At 40.6% G+C, this 15908-nt stretch overlaps 1 protein-coding gene across 1 annotated transcript in view; it reads left to right on the forward strand.

The window, feature by feature from the left end:
• Positions 1-15908, forward strand: part of SMARCA5 (SNF2 related chromatin remodeling ATPase 5) — a 105691-nt gene that overhangs the window by 78721 nt on the left and 11062 nt on the right. Inside the window, exons 14-16 of the mRNA XM_073604396.1 lie at positions 2522-2654; positions 3451-3599; positions 8537-8656. Of these exons, the coding sequence (XP_073460497.1) occupies positions 2522-2654; positions 3451-3599; positions 8537-8656 (402 nt within the window). The remainder of the gene's footprint in view (positions 1-2521; positions 2655-3450; positions 3600-8536; positions 8657-15908) is intronic.

Raw genomic sequence — 15908 nt, forward strand, 5'->3', positions numbered from 1 at the left:
CCCCAGTGCTACATACAGTTTATTCAGCACTAACGGCAGGCATAGCAATTAGTAAAGGAAATGGTTTGGGCCAGCGTGGCCCAAACTAATATTATAGCAAAGCTGGAGTTGGGCTTTAAGAATTCTGTTTATGTATTTTGAAGTGGTTTTAAATGCCTTATTTGCTCTCTTAAAAACATGGTTTGCTGAACATGCTTGTAAGCTGTTTGATGGTGAATGCCTTTGGGGAATCCAAATTCATTAAAAAAAGTAATGGGGGAAAGGTATTCCTAACCCGCAAAAAAAAGCCTAAAGGGGCTCGTACACACTAAGAAAATTAGGCAAACATTTTCGTCCAAAGAATTTTCGTATAGTGTGTACACAACTTTCAACAGCCGATTCCGATTTTTTTGTACAGGAACAGATCGAATGATTTTCGGCTCATGAGCCACGAATGCTTTCAGAAGCAGCTGTTTCTCGGGCTTATCGTTTCCGCCAGATCGCCTGAGAAACTATCTGCCTGCTGGGCACAGAGACACAAATAAGACTAGTTCATCTTTGCGTCGGTCCTCCAAGGCCATAGAGGCAATGTCATTGTGTCACTTCCGGTCCAGAGTGGAAAGAAACAATTTTTTTTTCCTTTTTTTTTTTTTTTTTTTTTTTTTTAAGGTAAAGGGGAGATTTGGGGTCTTTTTGACCCCAGATCTCTTCATAAAGAGGACCTGTCATCCTTATTTCTAATACAAGTGATGTTTACATTTAATAGGAATAAAAGTGATCAAAATTAAAAAGAGTGTTAAAATGAAATGAGAAAAAAAAAAAATATAGTAAAGTGCCCCATCCCTCCGTGCTCAGAAGCAAACACATACGCAAGTCACGCACGCATAGTTAAACGTGTTCGAACTACACATGTGAGGTATCGCCGCAAATGTGAAAACGAAAGCAATAATTCTAGCGCTAGACCTCCTCAGTAACTAAATGGGTATGGAGATTTTTAGGTACTGTACATAGTTTGTCGCCATTCCACGAGCGTGCACAATTTTAAAGTGTGACATGTTTGGTATACATTTACATCTACATTGTTTCTCATTATGTAGTTTTTCCCCAAAAATTGTGTTTTTAAAAACAACTGCGCAAATACTGTGACATAAATTGCAACTATCGCCATTTTATTCTTGACTTTCTCTGCTAAAAAATGTTTGGGGGGGTTATAAAGTAATCTAGCAAAAAATACTGATTTAAACTTGTAAACCGTGCCAGAAAAGGCTTGGTCTTCAAGTGGTTCCAAAGGAAGGTTTTTTTTGTTTTGTTTTTTTTTTTCCCCTTAATGCATGCTCTGCTTTAAGATTAAAAAAAAAAAAAAAAAAAAACCTTCCTAAATACTTACCTGAGCCTGATCTCGATCCAATGTTGTACCGGAGAGCAACGGCTTTTTCAATTCTTCACAGGAGACAGTCACAAGTGGGAGCCATTGGCTTCTGCTGTAATCCAAATCCCATGACAAGAGAGCGGAGGGGCGGGACACAGGTAATACCAAGAAGAGAAGCTTAAGTAACATGTTTAAAAAAAAAAAAAAAAAAAAAAAACCCTTTACGATCACTTTAATTACTCTTTATTTCTTGCTTAAAAAATGATGAAACTGGAGCCTTAAGTGGTGGATGGGGTTTTGGGTACGCTCTAAGGGCTGCTTTAGCAACGTGGGTTTTTTTTTTTTTTTTTTTTTTTTTAGTGTCCAATCACAGTAACGTAGTGGCATACCTATACATTCGAGTCCCTTGTACTGTATTTGAAGATGAACTAGTTACGGACCAGCCACCGCAGTTGTACTGCGGCAGGTTGGCTCCCCTGCGCGAATAGCCATCTTTCATCGGGCTCGTACACTGTCTGTGGGCGCGCATTCACTAGCAAGGGAGCCAACCAGCAGGTCCAGCGGACTGTCAGCCGGCCAGTCAATGTAAACGGTCAGATCCCCGTTCTGTCGGGAGTAGAGAGATCTGCTGTTCCTAGTGATTTGGAACAACCAACTCTTTTCCTCCTCCAGTCAGCCCAGCCTCCATACAGTTAAACACCTCCCTAGGGAACACTTAACCCCTTGATTGCCCCCTAGTTTTAACCACTTCCCTGCCAGTGACATACAGTAATCAGTGGCTATTCTTAGCTCTGATCGCTGTATAAATGTCAGTGGTCCCAAAAAAGCGACAAGTGTCTGCTGCGATGTCGTATTCCTGCTAAAAATCGCAGATCACCGCCATTACTCGTAAAAGTAATAATAATGCCATAAATCTATCCCCTATTTTGTAGACGCAATAACTTTTGTGCCAACCAATCAATATACGCTTATTGCGATTTATTTTATATTTAGCAGAATACATATTGGCTTAAACTTATGAAGAAATTTTTTTTTTTTTTTTTTGGATATTCTAGCAAAAAGTAAATATTTGTGGTTTTTTCAAAATTGTCACTTTTTGTTTATAGCACAAAAAAATAGAAACTGCAGAGGTGTTTTTAATAGTTTTTTTTTTTTTTTTTTGGTCCCTTTTAGGACAGGGCACACAGAATTGGACAAACAAAAACTGTCAGAGTCTTCAGATTTATCACAGATAATACAGTTGAAGAACGTATTGTGGAGAGAGCAGAAATGAAGCTACGTTTGGATTCCATAGTTATTCAGCAAGGTAAGTCTGTTCTTTGATAACTTGTAAAAAGAATGGTATTTTGGATTGTACAAAATTTTTTTTACCTACTGCAATGGATTTAAAAATACGGAAGCAATAAAAAAAGCCCTTTTAGTTTGTTGGGAACCAATTAGACACACACATTATGTGGGTTTGTGTGTTATGTGCTACATTACAAGCCAACAGTCTGGTCTGATTTTCATTACGTTGTGTTGGAACTTTAAATTATTTGGCTGCAATAATGTGATTTAACACATGTTAGACTGACCACCCAGATATGAGTGGTTTCATTTTAGTTTTAGTTGTGTTTTTTTTTTTTTTTTTTTTTTTTTTATAGCAAATAGATGACAATGGTGTGTCCATTTGTTGAATGAGGGGAGTGTAGAGTAGGGAAAAATGTGTGACAAACCATGTGCAAAATGACTATTAAACTAGCAAATATATTGATAAGAGCCGCTTTACATCTTTGTGGTACATTTAACATAAACTCATGTTAATGTGCATTTATTTAAGGCAGCCGGTTCATTTTAATTTGCTGCCAAATGCATGAAAAATGGTGCATGCACTGTTTTCAACAATTCCACACACTTTACTGTATTATGTGTTGTATGTTGCAATTCTGTTTCGAGTTTTCGATTGCCATTGGGCTCTAAAAGATGGCATTTGTGTGACTACTGCAGTAACCTAACGCTTAACCAACTAAAGTGATTAATTTCCCCCACTTTACCCAACACTAAACTCACAGTACTAACCCCAATGATCACCTCTGATTGTATTTCCTTTCAATTTATCACAGGTAGATTAGTGGACCAAAATTTAAATAAACTTGGCAAGGATGAAATGCTTCAGATGATTAGACATGGTGCCACACATGTGTTTGCATCAAAGGATAGTGAAATCACAGAGGAAGATATTAATGCCATCTTGGAAAGAGGTGAAAAGAAGGTAAAGGACTCTTCTGCATTTCTGAATGTGAATCTAATCTGAGGAATCTTCATGGCCGAACTTGAATAACATGAAGGCAGGCGATACTTAATAAAATCTTCTTTTGGCCGGACCCCTCTTGTGGGTCACAGGAGTGCATTTACTTGGGTTATTGGCAGGTTATTGCCTGCTGATGTCACAGAGCTGCTCTGGGCTCTGGAAGGATCCTGACCATATTAGTGCTCCAGTGACTGCTGTATAGGCCAGTGGTCATCAACCCTGTCCTCAGGGCCCACTAACAGGCCAGGTTTTATGTATTACCTCGGGGAGATGCAGACTAGAATACTGCAATCACTGAGCAGCAAATGATATCACCTGTTATGTATTTCATTTATCTTGCAAACCTGGCCTGTTAGTGGGCCCTGAGGACAGGGTTGATGACCACTGCTCTTAGCTAGAATGAGTGAGAATTGAGCGTTTGTGCAAAATAGAACTTCAACAATATGAAGTAATATCTTCTCCTAAAATATAGAATGTCCAAAGTCAGCCATGCGGAGTAATGAATATTCTCTTTGACAACTTGACCTCCACAAGATTTAGGCCAATATGTATTCTACATATTTTTGATAAATAAGCATATATTGATTGGTTTGTGCAAAAGTTAGTGTCTTACGAACTATGGCATCTTTTTATAAATTTTTATGAATAATGGCTGAGATCAGGGACCTTATGGATTACAGTGGGCATTATGACACTGATATTTTTTACACTTTTTGGGGACCAGTGACACGAGAACCGCGATCAGTACTTAACCACTTACTGACCGGCCACTGTATATATACGTCATTTCTTTGAAGGTGGAAATCTTGGTAATGGCAGTAGCTCCTGCCACAACCGAGGTATCCATCTTTAGGGCCGGCGGTTCTGTGTACGATAATGGTGGTCTCTGCGGCGGATTCGCCATGAGATCACCGTTATCGGCGGCGGGAGAGGTGCCACTCCTCTCCCGCACCCACCGCCGCTTACCGGAGCCGTCGGTAGCGGCGGAGGCGATCGGGACCTGTCACGTCCGTGGTATGGAGACGAGTGAGTGGAAGATGGGCCCCCCACCCATCTCCATACCATAGGAGGGCGGAAGCGACATCATAACGTCCGCTCCGCCCATACGTCTTTAAAGGCATATTTTTTTTGTGGTTTTTTTTTCAAATGGCTTTTTTTTTTTTTTTTTTTTTTTTTTTTTTTTGCATACAAGTCCAAATATGAGATCTGAGGACTTTTTGACCCCAGATCTCATATTTAAGAGGACCTGTCATGCTTTTTTCTATTACAAGGGATGTTTACATTCCTTGTAATAGGAATAAAAGTGATCCAAATTTTTTTTTTTTTTTTAAACCGTGAAAAAATAAATAAGAAAACAAAAAAAATTTTTAAAGTGCCCCGTCCTGACGAGCTTGCGTGCAGAAGCGAACGCATACGTGAGTAGCGCCCACATATGAAAGCGGCTGTCAAACCACACGTGAGGTATTGCCGCGACCGGTAGAGCGAGAGCAATAATTCTAGCCTTAGACCTCCTCTGTAACTCAAAACATGCAACCTATAGAATTTTTTTAAACGTCGCCTATGGAGATTTTTAAGGGTAAAAGTTTGACGCCATTCCACGGGCAGGCGCAATTTTGAAGTGTCACATGTTGGGTATCAATTTTACTTGGCTAACAATATCTTTCACAATATAAGAAAAAATTTGGCTAACTTTACTGGTGTCTTATTTTTTTATTCAAAAAAGTGAATTTTTTCCAAAAAAAAGTGCGCTTATAAGACCTCTGCACAAATACGGTGCGAAAAAAGTATTGCATTGACCGCCATTTTATTCTCTAGGGTGTTCGAAAAAAAACAATATATAATGTTTGGGGGTTCTAAGTAATTTTTCTAGCAAAAAACCTGTTTTAAACATGTGAACACCTAAAATCCAAAACGAGGCTAGTCCTTAAGTGGTTAAAAAAAAAAAAGACTGTCTCTTGTACTAATGACACTGGTTGGGAAGGGATTATCAGGAGCGATCAAAGGGTTAACTGTGTGCCCAGCCAGTGTTTTATATATGTACTGTGGGAGGTGCTTTTATTAGGGGAAGACTTGGATCCTAGTCGCTGCTTTGCAGAGACACAGGACCCATGCCTTCCCTCCTGTGAGAACAGCGATCTGCCTTGTTTACAAAGGCAGACCGCCGTTCTGCCTCTCTGCTGGATGATTGGCGGGTGCCTGCAGGCATTGAGTCTGCTGTAACTGTGGACCTAGAGTCCTCTATACCTGCCGTTGGACTCCCACTGTGTGTGTGTGATTACAGCGAGAGTGAGCCTGAGCCCCCCTAACTGGAAGATACATGTTTTGGCGCAGAGGTGCCACCCTGTAGCAACAGCACTGCTATAGAGTGGACCTTAAGCAGTTACTGTATCCAAACAGTGTCACTATCTACCTTGTGGTACCCTCCACCTGTGAGAATAACACTGGATGATCTGATATGACCAACAAATTGTCATAACACGCCAACTTTTCAAATTCTATAGCTATTTAAGCAACAGCTCATAGATGAACTCGCATTTTATGAGCTAAACATCATCTAAATGAAATGGGGTATGGCAGCTATAACAAAAGGTATGTGGTATCATTAATACTACTTGTTAGATTAGCAGCGCTAGCATGATGTTGGGTGGGGACCCTTTAAGGGCCAATTCACACTATGTGCTTTGACAGAACTTTTACCACAGTGTAAAACTTCTGTCACCGGAAACAATTTTCCTTTGTGTCCCATTCACACTGCAATGCAGCATAACGCTGCTCTAAAATGCAGACCTGCTGCCTTTATTGCAGTGCACCAGCCCAAGTCGCAGTGCAATGTCACGCAGCACAGCGTATTATATCGCCCGACCTTGCAGTGTATGAAGTGTACGTTTTGCACACCTCGCATAAAGTTAAAAAAAAAAAGAGTGGGGTTGTAAGGTGTGGTTTGCTAAATCGTGCACCACACTGCCTCCACCCCCCCCCCCCCTCTTTTTTTTTTTTTTTTTTTATTATGCCAGGCTTACTGTGGTTACTAGACGGCATTACATGGCAAGGTTAATTGTTATGTATAGGAGATGGTTGTGTGGGGGATGATCAAATAGAACATATGCTTCTGAAGAAGCTGCCATGACTGAACGTGTAGGACAGGACTAACCTACTTCGTCTCACTGGCAAGCTGCTGATCTAACATTAACGGCAATATCCCAATTCTTTTTAGATGTTTAGTGCGACTATTCCCCTTTCACATGAAGGGACCGATCAGGTCCACCTGTCAATTTGTTAAACTAACTCATTGGACCTTTCATTGCCTTCTGTGGGCGGGGGGTTCACGCCTGCAGACATCCAATACTCTCCTCTAAAAACTGGGGATCCGTTCCTCATCTGTCAAGCATATCAGATGACAGTGGGATGTAAATGGTCAGGCGGTCCATTTCCATCCGGTTACCCATAGAGGAAAGCATGCGGTCTCTGTCCGCTCTGCATAAACAGAGTGGAGACAGACCTGTCATACGCCTGCTCAAAGGAGAGATTCCCCCCGAGCAGGCAGAGCTGCTGGCAGAGTGCCAGTGTGAAGGTGGCCTTAAGCATTTGAAGAAAATAAAAAAATAAAGTGCAAGTTCATCTGTGGTATGTTTTTTAATAACTGCAAGATTATGTAAAGTTTCTTCTTTAATAAGCAGTAATCACCTGATGAGGTAGCAAGTTTGTAAAGGAGAGGTATCCTGATAATACTGTGTGTTCTGGAAACCTTATGTATGAATAATGAATATATGAGGAATTTATTAAGTTGGCATGTTAACAAACCTATAATTTTATTTTTCTTGCATCTATATTAGAAGATGCTTATCACTTTGTTTGGCTAAAGTTCTGTTTTGCACATTTGTATAATACAAGGACTTTATCTTCTGCTCATTGGAGGACGACGCAGATCTTGATGGATTTTGTTTGTGGGCTACCTAAATTGTACAAACAAAAGATTTCCAGCACACTTACCAGCTAGCCTGCAAAACAAAAAAAGGCACGGTCTTAACAATTCATAAAAAAAAAAAAAATAAAGGCTCTAATGGCACACATTAGCAAATCTATGTGGAACCTGTACTGCCGCTCTGTCTCCTTTTTGTAAAGTGCGCTCTTAACTCTAAAATTTGGGAGTTGGCAACCTGGAACTCGTATAGCAGTGGATAAATTAAGAGCAGGTATAGCTGGAGGGAGCCCACTTCCTCAAAGGTACAGGCACACAGAAACCGAGCAAAAGCACAATGGCAGCTGACGACATCCAGTGTGTCTTCACTCCAAATCTATCTGCTCTCATCTAGAATAAGTCTCAGGTAATCCAAGCAAGGAGGGGGAACGGGGGCAGACTGCAAGAAGGGGGAAGAGGAAGGGGGCCGGCTGCAAAGAGAGGGGAAGAGGACGGACTTGTAAAGATTCAGCATCAACCCAGAATCCTTCAATGATGTGATTGTGAGGGAAAGAACAAGTTCCAGATCTGATGCAGACTGATTTTGCAGGGGCAGGTAGTCCAGATAGCCCATAATCAAAATCCCATTTGTCATGAAGACCTGCCACATCCCTCAATCTCTGAGAAAAGGCTTTTATGGCGAGTACACAAATCCTATATTTACATGTGTATGTATAATAAAATTTTGACGTTGGTGCTTCATTATTTACTGTTCACTATTAATTCGCTGCTAACTCTAAGGTTTTAGTTTTAAAATTTGCACGTGTTGGGATATAAGATTATTGGCCAGCATTTTATTTGTCTTTAAAAAAAAAAATTAAGCTAGGTTTACATTTAAGAATTGGCATATACCCAGTATGCAGCCTAGTGTTTTCTCAGTCAATGTATGATGATGTAGAGCACAAATAATTAAGTCTTCATAATTGTGTTTTCCATTAAGACTGCAGAACTAAAAGAAAAGCTCTCAAACATGGGTGAGAGTTCATTGAGAAACTTCACTATGGATACAGAGTCCAGTGTATACAACTTTGAAGGTGAAGATTATAGAGAGAAGCAAAAGGTAACGTTCATCTTATCAAATCATTCTGTAATCGTATATGTCAAATGGTGTAATTGCTTGTAGACTAAGGTGAATGGTCATTATTGCACTGAAATGGTTAAATGCTTAATACAGGCCTTCATCCTCTCCTACCACTTGCATTGTTTTGGTGGGGTGGGGAGAGCTAGACCTGCGCTTCATACTTTCATGACTAGGTGAGACTGACCTTGGCCTAACTGTGCATGTGCCTGAAAAATCTTTGCCGCCCTGCTCAATCACCGGGAAATGGCTGCCATGTTGAGCATGCTGCACCGTGCATCATCAGGGCCCTGAGTCAAAGAACCTGGAAGAGAATGCTGGCCTCCTGGTGACCTCACATGAGAGGAGATGGCAGCATGGGAACCAGAGTGCTGAGACTTAATAGCAGCCTATGCTAGACAACACTGGATTCATTGGACAGGCAAGTTCGTGTCTAGACTCTGAGTTATAGTCTATTATCTTTAGGCGATTGGAAACTGGCAAAGCTTTTAAAAAAATATTCCCTGGGGGACCCCCTATAACCCCAATGCATTCCGTGAGTCCTTACCACTAAACTTATACCACTCGGAGGGCGTGGATGGATGTGAACAGTAGGCCGTCTGGGGCTAAACTCCTATCTGATCCTATTTACTATCCTGACATCGCGGAATGGCTTTTTTCTTCTTTACAGACCTCGCCCTGTCTACAAAAACCAAAATGGTGTACATCTGCTCAAATATTAAGGAAATATGATCATCTCAATAATATATAACCTAAACAAATCGTATACTATCAAAAATGTGACGCAAGTGAGTAACACCAATTCCTATCAGTGCATATGGGTTGATTTACTAAAACGGAAGTGCAAAATCTGGTGTAGCTTTGCATAGAAACCGATCAGTTTCTAGGTTTTATTGTCTAAGCTTGATTGAACAAACTGAAGTTAAAAACTGGCTACCATGCGCAGCTGCACCAGATTCTGAGTGCTCCAGTTTTTTAGTATATCTTCAGTCTCTATAAGCTTGTGACCATTAATCCAACCAGCTTAAATCTTTTCAACTCCAATCCCGTGAAATAACACCCAGTAACCAGTGAAATCGCTACACACTGACAGCATGCGACCAACTTAATTAAAAAGTGATCAGTTTGCGCTTGCTTGGGACTCAACTCCTTCTTTTTTTTTTTTTTTTTTTCTTTTTTTTTAGATTTTTTTACATACAAAGTAACCAATCAAAATATCAATATATAAAAACACAATAATATGGCAACCGTTTCTATCCCCACCCTCGATCAACCCCTCCCACCCTCCGCCCACTCCAATCTTGCAGTAATCTAAGGATGTATAGGTTCCTGCTACTCAATATCCCCATCTCCACTCAAATACCATTAACGAATGATCTCAACGTATCTCCACGTTTTTTTTAACCACTCTCCCCATTTACCCTTTCGCTCCGCCTCTTCTTCTGGTTCCACTCCCCTATAGTCCAAACTCTCCTATATTATAAATTTAATTCAGTAGTATCCAATCCCGGATTTTAGGGCTTTCCTTTTCCTGCCATTTTTTTTTTATATGGCCTAATGCCGCATTCAACAGGATTGGGACTATAGACAATTTGTATTGTTTAACTGGTTCGGCTGATCCGTGGAACATACATGCCCACAGGTCTTCCGGGATATCTTTTATTTGTAATTTCCTTTTAACGGTAATATTCCTTTCCAAAATTCTTTAATGATCGGACAGTCCCACCATATGTGGGCCATCGTTCCTATAGCTTTACATCCTCTCCAACAGTCCTCTGATTTTCCCGGTTGGGATTTACTTAACCTACCTGGCGTCTCATACCACCTAGCTAAACACTTATAGTTTGTCTCAGTCATCTTAGAATCCAATAAAGTGCTATGCGTCAGTTTAAAAATTTTTACTAAAGTGTGATTGCTCCACCGTGAACCCAATTCCTTTTCCCATTTCATAATGTATGGCGGCACCTCCAGCTCTTCTCTATGCATTTGTATTTTATGTAAACGTGAGATGTTGTTTTTTGAGTTTTCTCTCAAACAAAGTTGCTCTAGTGGCCTATAATCTTCCTCACTTCTAATAGGCTTTGGTAATTTTGCAACAAAATGAGCGAGCGGAGTGTATCGCCGCACATCAATCGTCATTAAGTCAGTGTCCAATCTTAACTCATAAGTGTTTATTGTACCCTTCTTAATTATGTCTTTCAATTGTGCGTTCCCTTTTCCAGTTCCCACCCACCTCCCTCACCCCTGGTTTAAAGTATTCATTATCTTTCAAATATATCAAAGGTGAGTTATAATTCCAGCTATTTTGCATATGAATCTTATCCAAAATTTTTAGTGTAGTTCGTGTTAACTCCAGTGTATTTGAACTCCATATTCTATGTGATGGAGGATTCCATACGAAGTGACCCAACTGTGTGTTACTCATACTATTTTCAATATTCACCCATCTTTTGTCTGAGACTTCCCTTACCCATTCCATTACCCGTGATAATGCCACTGCTTTATGATAGTTTTTAAAATTTGGGATCGCCCAGCCTCCCTGTTTTTCCCCCTACTCAGTGTTGTAAAGGCTATTCGTGTTTTTTTGCCACACCAGACAAACTTCATTGTTATACTTCTTAAGGCTCTCATATAGGACTGTGGAAGAGGAATTGGAAGCATCTGAAACTTATAAAGAATTTTCGGGGCCAACACCATTTTCACTGCATTAATTCGCCCGAACCAAGAGAGATGTCGTGTAGAGATTATTTTAGTTTTTCTTAATCTCATGGAGTAGAGGAATGTAATTTCTTAGATATATTTTACTCAGGGAGTTTGTCAAATTTACTCCTAAGTATTTTATATCTTTTCTCCGCGGGAAATAAAATTCCCTGCGGAGTTTGTCTTCCTCCTGTTTAGGTAAATTTATATTTAAGATTTCGGATTTGTTGAGATTAATTTTAAAGTTTGAAATATCGCCATACTTTTTTTAGTGTCTCAAGCAAGTTTAGAATCGTAATCCTTGGGGTGGAAATATAGAAGAGCACGTTGTCAGCAAATGCTGCTAACTTGTGCTCCTCATTCCCGATTTTAATCCCGTTTTATATCCGGATTATTTCGAACAGATGCCAACAGGTGTTCCAAAGTCAGCATGAACAAAAGAGGGGACAATGGACACCCCTGTCTGGTTCCATTCTCCATTTTAAATGGCTTAGACGCAACCCCATTTACCTTCACAGATGCCGATGGGTAATTTATATAGGACTTTTATCCAATTATTCAGTCTAGGTCCTAATCTCATTTTTTTCCAATGTTTTCATCATGAGTCCCCAGTCTACCCTGTCGAATGCTTTTTCAACATCCACCGACAGGAATAATCCTGGGGACCCATTGGAGTTTATGGCTTCCATTAGGAGTAATGATCTTACTCCATTGTCCCTCCCCTCTCTCTCCCTGGTATAAACCCCACCTGGTCCGGGTGGATCAAAGTGGTAATTTTTCCTTTCAGCCTCCTAGCTAGGACCTTGGCATACAACTTAGTATCAGCATTTAATAAAGCAATAGGCCTGTAGCTGGAACAAAGTGTGCTATTTTTACCTTCTTTTAAAATCCGTTATTGTTGCCAACAGTGCTTATCTTCCCATCTCCCAGTTAGTACCTAGGCCGTTCCAATACTGGCTCAGGTTTGGCACCAGGAGGTTCTTACATTTTTTGGGATAGTACGTAGTGAACCCATCTGGTCCTGGACTTTTTCCCGGGGCAGAGTCATTTAGTGCAGAGTAAATTTCTTCCACTGATATAGGTCTATCTAGTTCTGCTCTGTCACTCAGTCAGACTTGGTAGCCCCGCTTCATCTAGGAACTCTTCCACTTTCCCTTCGTTTCCTTGTCCCAATTGTCCCTTCTGTCTTACTGTATAAAGGGCTTCATAGTACTTCCTGACTTCTTCTGCTATACCCTTAGATGTATAAACTACCTCTTCCCTTTTTATTTTGAATTCTATCGATTAAGTTCACTACTCTTCTCTTTAACTGCCCGGCTAGATACTTATTTGATTTATTTCCCCATAGGTACTTTTCTCTAGCTAAGACATTAAAGGACCTTCTAGTGTCTTGTTCTAAACTTTCCTTGCGTTCCTCCTACTTGTTTATCAATTGGTGAAAGCTTTCCTGATCTTGTCCTTTGTGTTTTTTTATGTTCTTGCTCTAAACTATATATTTCTTCAATGAGGGATTCGCTTTTTTTTAACCTCTCTCAAACTGGGAGGCTTCCTAATCCTGTGCACGCAATCTTTCTTTAAATCTTCTGGCCTCCGGTCCAGCAATGGGTTGAATATTTTTTTCATCTTAAGTATCAGATCTTCTATTTGCTGTTTTCGGAATGGCTCTGATTCTGAGATTTTGACGATGATTTTGGTTTTCTTGTTCTTCCAGCTTATATAGTATACCTCGATAATCAATTTTGCATTTTAATCATTTGTACTTTTAAATCGTTTATCTCTTGGGCTTGTTTACCTGTAAGTTCCCCCGCCTCTTCAACTCTCCTTAATAGGTGCCCCATATCTGTCCTAACGTTTGAAATTCTGTTTTAATTGAGTTTTCTAGTTTGGCAAACATTTCCACCATTTCTGTTTTCGTTGGGATTGAGGCCATGTTCCTTTGATCCTCAGCCCTGCTGAGGTCAAGGTCTCCCTCCAAATCCAACTCTTCCCTAGACGTATCTTCCTGCTCCCCTCTTATGTTTCACCTGTTCCTTTTTCCTTTCTTTAGCTCCCGTTTGCCTCTTTTTTTTCTAAGCCTGGGCTTTTTAAACTTGCTTCCTTTAGATATTTCTGAATCGTACTTGTATTTAAACTTTCTTTTGGAGTCTTTGGATCTGTTTTTTGTGACCTCCCTCTCATGATCTCTGTTTGCAATTTTCTACCTCGCCCTCCCAGTCTGTTTTTTTTTCTAAAAGAAAGAAGTTGTCTTCCCAATAAAGACAGAGAGGGTTAGGAGGTATACAAAGGAACACAGTGACCTCAACACTTCTCTGCACCGGTGAAGTCAATAGGCATAATAAGATTGTACACACAGTACCAACAATTACTTCAGCTGTGGGGTGAACCTGCCTTTATGAAACGTTTGAACAATAGGAATGCCAGTAATACCATAAAACCTTGACTGAAAAAAAAAAAAGAGAGGCGGAGGGGTAGTAGGGAGCAGCCAGGAGCTCTGTGATTTTAAACTGAACTCTTTTAATCTATGTTCTCTCTTCCGTTTCTTTTTATAGCAACAAAATAGCTCAATTTCTCAGCTGCCTGTATAGAGCCAATCTGTGGACAGGAGAGTTCAGTTACATTAATCCAAATTTTATCAAGGCCTCAAAGATGCACTATGTATCCCGATAGACATCACACCTTACAGCCCTATGTCTTGCAAGATAATGTACCGTGTGATACCCAGCTCTTGGATTGTACTTGCAGAAGCACATGTATTTAATATACAATGATAGGAATATAATATCTTTTCCCAGAGATTCTCCAGTGGAAAGCGCAACAGTCCCAAAGTAACTTAAAGCTAAGTCGTATAACTTCCAGCCTTCTTCTGAGTGTATAAATCTTTTAACCAGGTTGAGTATACCTCTTAGGCTTTTCACCCTACACAGCCATTTATTACTCAGTTCAGACTACTTATAAAGAAATATCTTCAGGCTCCCTTGCAAAGTCTCCAGGCAGAATCACCAGTAACCAGCGCTACTTATAAAAAGTTTATTTCATACCTGGGGCGGGATGGGTTGTGCAGCATTTTTGCATTCTTACCCTCCGGAATGTTAGCCCTCCCACAGTGTAGCTTGGAAGTCTGCAGCTGTCTTCCAATGGTATACTGGTCCGTCAGTTGCTTTCGGTTGCTTTCAGCTTTTATGTGCAAGTCCACTTCTGCTCTGATCTCCTCAGGGTGTTCGGGTGGGTTAGAATGCCAATAAGAAAGGCAACAAGTGTGGGGAGATGAGGGGGAAGCCACGGCGAGAACGGGGAACCTCCGGTCACTCAGAGCCGTTCTCCGCCTGCCTACTTGCCATTCCTCCTTCGTCTTAGTCCGCCGTCCACCACTTTAGTCTTCCAGGCTTTGCCTGCAGAGACCTGAACCAAGACTGGAGCCGTCTGTCGCTGCATCCGGTGTGGGGGGTTTCTTACCTCGGAGGGTCTGCGGTGTCTCACCCCGCTCTGCTCCGATCAATTTATCCGGGCACCTCCGTCCGCTCTCACCAGCGCCACAGGCAGACCCCTCCCCTAGCTAGGATGCGTCACATACACATCCTCTGCCGCAATAACATTCTGATCCGGGACTCCACACCTAATAGAGTTGACCATAAGGCTGAATCTGCTTTAAATTACACCTCATTCACATATCTAGACAAACCGGAGAGGTAGAAAGATTCTCACAATGTAGTACATTTTTTTTATATGTAAACCTAAAAGTAAATCAACATACAGGTGTCCTCTTACCTTTCTAGGTGCAGAACTGGCTCTAATACAGCCAGCAGTATGTGTTTTTCCATGCACCACTGCTCTGCCACATCATGGAGCTGGCAAGTGTTCCTAGAACCGGAAATTGACGTATAACCGGAAGTGACGTACCAGAAGCTCTGCCTTGATGCATTTTGGTGCACTGACAAAGTAGTAGTAAAAATAAGCAATATAAATGTGCATGTGACTAGAGTAAGTCTATCCTTGCAGATTAGATTGGTAATAATAAAAGGATAACCTTTTAAATGCTTTTGTAGATGTGAGGCTTTTCATGTAACTCTCAGGAGAAAAGTATAGGGGCTGCTATTGCAGGCTGCCTTCTGAAAATACAAACATTAATTTCACAGCTGTTGGTGGCTGTGTCCTCTGCAGAGCTTCCACCGCTGGAGACTGGGCCAGAGCGGCTTCAAAAAAGGTATGTATACTGCTTCCTCCTTTACAGAGCTAGATAGGTTAGTTTTAGATCGCGGATGTCTGTAGATGCAGGGATTTTAGTGTTAAGCTGGACTTCTACTTCTACTTTGATGTCAAAGCATCAAAATGACCAATCGCGGAACGAGCATTTTCAATTTCCCACTTTCATGTTTTATATCTTAGTGTAGACCTAACCAAATATGCAAAATTGCTTCCAGAACTATTTGGCTAACTAAAGATTAAAAAAAAACAGATGTATAATATAAATGTAATCTACACTTGAGTAAATACCCATTGTAGGATTTATTGGCATTCGTTAAGTAAATAGTACTTG

Source organism: Aquarana catesbeiana, linkage group LG01, assembly GCF_042186555.1.
Source record: "Aquarana catesbeiana isolate 2022-GZ linkage group LG01, ASM4218655v1, whole genome shotgun sequence".
Taxonomy (NCBI): Eukaryota; Metazoa; Chordata; class Amphibia; order Anura; family Ranidae; genus Aquarana; species Aquarana catesbeiana.